The sequence below is a fragment of the Haliaeetus leucocephalus genome, unplaced genomic scaffold (assembly GCF_000737465.1).
Source record: "Haliaeetus leucocephalus isolate CR32 unplaced genomic scaffold, Haliaeetus_leucocephalus-4.0 Scaffold189, whole genome shotgun sequence".
NCBI classification, from domain to species: domain Eukaryota; kingdom Metazoa; phylum Chordata; class Aves; order Accipitriformes; family Accipitridae; genus Haliaeetus; species Haliaeetus leucocephalus.
Genome location: NW_010972625.1, coordinates 863,641 through 868,289, shown reverse-complemented (window position 1 = coordinate 868,289; position 4,649 = coordinate 863,641). Strand labels below are relative to the sequence as shown.

Below are 4,649 nucleotides of genomic sequence, written 5' to 3'. Positions count from 1 at the left end.
TGTGTGCCCTGGCGGGGCTGCGCTGCCCCGTGGCCGGGTGTACGGCCCGGGGAGGGGCGGCAGCGCTTGGTGCGCAGTGCCGGGGTGGCCCGGGGCGGGCGGCCGGGGCAGGGCCGGGGTGGTCTCGCTGCTCTGGCTGAGCGCGGCCTGCGCGGTCGGGGCGGGGAGCGGCGGTCTGTGTGTCGGCGGCCCCGTGCAGCCCGGGCGTAGCTCCTGGGGCTTGGGGTAGCCGGGCAGGGTCCGTGCTTGTCTGCGGCGGTGGGGAGGGGGGGGCTGAGGAGGTGAGCTCTGGCCCGGCTGGGGCTGGCAGCTTGCCTGCGGCTCTCCGGCGGGCCCGGGCTCAAGGTCAGAGCGCTCGCAGCTGGTGGGTTTGCCGGGGCCCTTCAGCATCCGACGAGGGCTGGTATGCACAAGGACAAGGAGGGTGCTGCCTCAGCAGGCTTCTGTCCCCTCTCTAGAGCCCCAGCCCTGGCACTTGGGCACCGTCGGGTGGTTGCTGAGCAGGGCGTGACTGCGTGCAGCTGGTTATCTTGAGCAGGAGAGGAAAGCTAGCTAGCTGTATCTTGGGACCTGATCACAGGGCAGTCTAGCTACCCCTTCTGAGTCAGCTTGATGGCTTTACAAAGAGCCTGTGATCCAGGAGCGTGCATAGCAGGCTGAGCACTTCTTGCAGGGTTCTCTTCCCTGGGTCTTAACCGAGCTGAACTGGGGACCTCTTCACAGCTCTGCATCTGATAGCTGAAGGAAGTAAAAGTAAAATTGAGCTTCCCCGGAAACAAACTACCTTTAGCGCATGTTAGGGTGCTGGCGTTGACTTCTGTTCATAGCATGATTTAACTGCTAAGTCTCCACTGCCTTTCAGAAAAATTGTGTGTTTGCTTTTTTTTGTTGTGACACTTGGTTTTCATCAGCCTGCCAAAGGGTGCCTGGCAGGTGGCAATGAGAACCTCTCGGTCCCACTGAAACTAGCTCTTGTGGGGATGCTTTGAAAGCAGCTGGTTTTACTTCACAGACCTTATAAGAATATAGTTAAATGTGTTGCAGCAATACCTGTGTTCATCTGGGCGCTGCTTGTCAGAAGGTTTTGCTACCTCGGTTCCTTCAACATTTCAGGCTGTGTTGATAGGATAAAGGTAAAGTTACTATAGCTGTCAGTCTTTAGACTCTAGTGGTGGGGGAGAAGGATGGGGAATTGCTGCATGTTCCTCCAGTGACACAAGCCAGATAAGAAAAAGCTGCTTGCCTGTTAGGGTAGATGATCTGTTCTGAAAGAAGACTGGAGTATGAGTTCTGGCCTTGAACAGTTGCTGGGATGAGATTTCCTCCCTTAGTTCTTCCATGGAAATACCAGTGTCAGGTTGGAGGTTCTTTTCTTCTGCTGTGAAGCTCTTTTGTAGATCACTTCAAAATGGAGTGAACTCAAGGGGAAAAAAAAAATCAGCCTTCTCTGTGTTGTGAGCCCTGGTTCCAGCGCATGCCCCTGGGAGGGGGTGTGTTCCTGAAATAGTCACTTGAGGGGGAGGGAATGGCTGGCTTTGAGTAGCCTGGCAAGTGCTTGCTTGATTCCAAAGGGCTTCTGTGCTTGTGCTCTGTCCTGAATAAAGAAGCTGGGTGTTCTCATGATACCTCCTTCTCAGCGGGCTTGGTTTTCTAAACGCAGCTTCAGGTTTCAATGACATGTGGAAATACTATCTGGCTTCCAAAGCAACCTGCAGATTAACTACTCTCTTCATTACAGACAAACCTCCCAATCTTCAAATTGAAGGAGTCGTGTGTGAGGAGACGATACAGTGACTTTGAATGGCTGAAGAATGAGCTGGAACGAGACAGTAAGGTGAGGCCTGGCTCAGATCTGCCTGTTCCTGAAACCAGGACATACGGGAACAGTTGTAGCAATAATTTTGAGCTGCCCAGAAGAGAGGCTGTGATGGTGGGCAGCTGTTGGGGCTTGATCTCTATGCATATAATGAAGCTGGAGGTGAGTGTCAAATGGTTAAGGATATCTGCTTGCAGGTGGATATTCTGCTGACAGGGTGATTCTGTGCTTTCAGATTGTAGTGCCACCACTGCCTGGAAAAGCCTTGAAACGACAGCTTCCCTTCCGAGGAGACGAAGGCATCTTTGAGGAGTCCTTCATTGAGGAGCGGAGACAGGGACTAGAACAGTTTATTAACAAGTAAGCTTGATGTCCTGGGTTTGCTGTGTGCTGCCTTTCTGGCTACTGCTGGTAGAAGAGGGCTGTGGATTGACTGGGAAGCAGTCTTGATCTGCTGCACACAGGTGCCGTGCTAAAGGATGGTGCCTGCAGCCGGGTAATGAAACCATGGTTCTGAAGCAAGTCCTGCCTTGAGTGTGGGTTGTGTTCAGCACTCTCTCCTGAGAGTGAAGGAAATATTAGCAGAATAGCTGTGCTGCAGAGACCCACCGACAGGGTAGTGTTGGTTCAGGATGCTCGTGCCCTGCTGCAGGGCATGGTGTGGGAGGGAACACCCTGTCCTCAAGTACTTCTTGTTGGCCCTGTTGCACACCGATCTGGTGACCTTGGGCAGAGCCTGGTGTGGGTGTGCTTGGAGCTGGCTGCCCGTTAACGAGGAGGTCTGCCTTATTAGCTCCCTACAGAGAGCAGAGGTGTCAGGGTCTCGGTGGTGGCTGTTCTAACCTCCACATCTGATTTTCTTCCAGAATTGCTGGACACCCACTGGCACAGAATGAGCGCTGCTTACATATGTTCCTGCAAGAGGAGACTATTGATAGGAATTACGTCCCAGGGAAAGTGCGCCAGTAGGAGCACCTGGCACTGTCTTCCTCCATTCCACCCTCCCTCCTGCAAAAATGACATTTATTTTTACACTAAATCTGTCTTCTCTGAACCAGCTTTTCCTCTCTTGAACCTCCCAGTTTGTTCAGTATTTTCCTGTTTTGTAACTGGCAGCAGCTTGTTCTACTGGGCTGTGGTCTTGGCCTAAAGGTATGAAGATTTATGCAAGTGAGCATGTTATCCCACACCTAGGGGCAGATGTGAATAGGTGTGGAGCAGGAAATTGCTTATGGCGTTATGGTGTAGGAGCTGCTCCTCTCCCTGTACAGGAAGGTATGAGTTGACCTTCAGTCCCCTATCTGTGCAGCCCCAAGCATCTCTGCAGGAGACTCTGAAGAATAGCAGTTGTCATGTTGGTCAGTGATCGCATCAGGTATTAGCATTTTAGTAAGGCTTATCCAAAACAGTGAGTAGGTGCCTGGGTGTGTTGGTCTCTTGTCCACCCCATTCACCCTGCATGAAACCCCCATTCTTCACTGTCTGGAAGTGCTGAGACCCAAGGCCTACTCTAACCCTGCTCTCAGCCTCCTGCATTACAGACCTGTTTGGTGTATTCGTGTTAATCCCCCTCCTTTCTGACATGCTGCTGGCAGCTCGAGGGGTTTCCATGACGTGTGCTCTCATGATGCTCTGTGTGGGCAGTTTGACGTGTGGAAGCTGGGATAGCCTGGGCTGTAGCAGTGTGTGCTGCGATGCCTTGGCCCAGGGTTTAAAAAATGCCACAGCTTGCTCTGCTGCAGGCTGGTGTGGTGGTGTTTCCAGCAGCACCCTGCTCAGCTGAGCCATGGTGACCTTATCCTGCGCCCCAGCTGCAGAGGGGAGGAGATGGGTCTGGCTGAGGAGGAGCAGGAGAGGGCTGGTAAGGGCTGTTGTAGTGTGTGGCCATGGTGGCTGCCACAGGAGGAGCCCATCAGTGGGGCTTGGGGTGAGGCTACCTCTCCAGAAAGGAACAGCAGAATATGGTCAGTCAGTCCTGGGTTAGACATTTGCTTATGAAGCAGGAGAAGTAACAATGGCTTTTTGTGTGTTCTCCCCTGTTCTGCGGTGAGCTAGGCAGTTACTTGTGTGGAAGCGAGGACACAAGACTGGTCAGGGAAGTGTCCAGAGCTTGAGGGTGACCACAAGGCTGTGACTTGCTGCAGCAGGACTGTCCTTTGGAGGCTCCTCCAGCTGCCACAGCTGTGATGAGCAAGGTTAGGCCTTAGCTGGGGGACTCCTCAGGTCAAAGCTGGCTGGTTTATAAGCGCTTGGTCACTTTGTGGTGGCACAGTTGAGTCTTTCTTGGAGCATAGGCCTGCAGTGACTGCCCTCCCGTTCCTGCCAAGCACGTCCCCCAAGGGCTCCCTAACGTCTCCTGGGTTTTCTGGTGAGGAACTGGCACTGCTGGGTAACTGGCTCTCGGGGAGAAGTCGCTGAAACCAGGAGGGAACCGCTCTGGGGGCCGGCTCGGCCTGGGAAGGGTTTGTGGAGCAGCGCGGAGGCTGGTGCTGGTGGAGGCAGCTGTGCCTGCAGCCAGGGCTCAGCCCGGGCCCCCCGCCCGCTTGGGGCGGCCCCTTCCTCCTGCCTGTCCTGCCGCGGGGCTGCCAGCCACCCAGCTGTCTCCACCCTGTCCAGTGTAACGTCCCGGTTCCGTTCGCATTAAACCACTGTGAAGCCAAGTCTCTGCCTCGTCCTGGGGCCTGGCGGGGCGGGGGAAGCACCGGCAGGGGGCGCTGCGCGGAAGCGGAAGGGGAGCGGGGGGCCTCCCCGGCGGCAGGGGGCGCTGCGCGGAGGCGGGAGGAGGGCGGGGGGGCTTCCCCGGCGGCAGGGGGCGCTGCGCGGATCCGCTGAG

General features: G+C 55.4%; 1 protein-coding gene across 2 annotated transcripts in view; it reads left to right on the top strand.

The window, feature by feature from the left end:
• The window catches only part of SNX12 (sorting nexin 12), a 4,638-nt gene extending 284 nt beyond the window's left edge, over nt 1-4,354 (top strand). Inside the window, exons 2-4 of one of the 2 annotated variants that reach the window (XM_010565285.1) lie at nt 1,739-1,834; nt 2,052-2,176; nt 2,683-4,354. In XM_010565285.1, coding sequence (XP_010563587.1) covers nt 1,739-1,834; nt 2,052-2,176; nt 2,683-2,785 — 324 coding nt within the window. In that variant the 3' untranslated portion in view covers nt 2,786-4,354. The remainder of the gene's footprint in view (nt 1-1,738; nt 1,835-2,051; nt 2,177-2,682) is intronic. The other variant, XM_010565284.1, reaches the window with a different exon arrangement.
• Nucleotides 4,355-4,649: the final 295 nt, after the last annotated feature.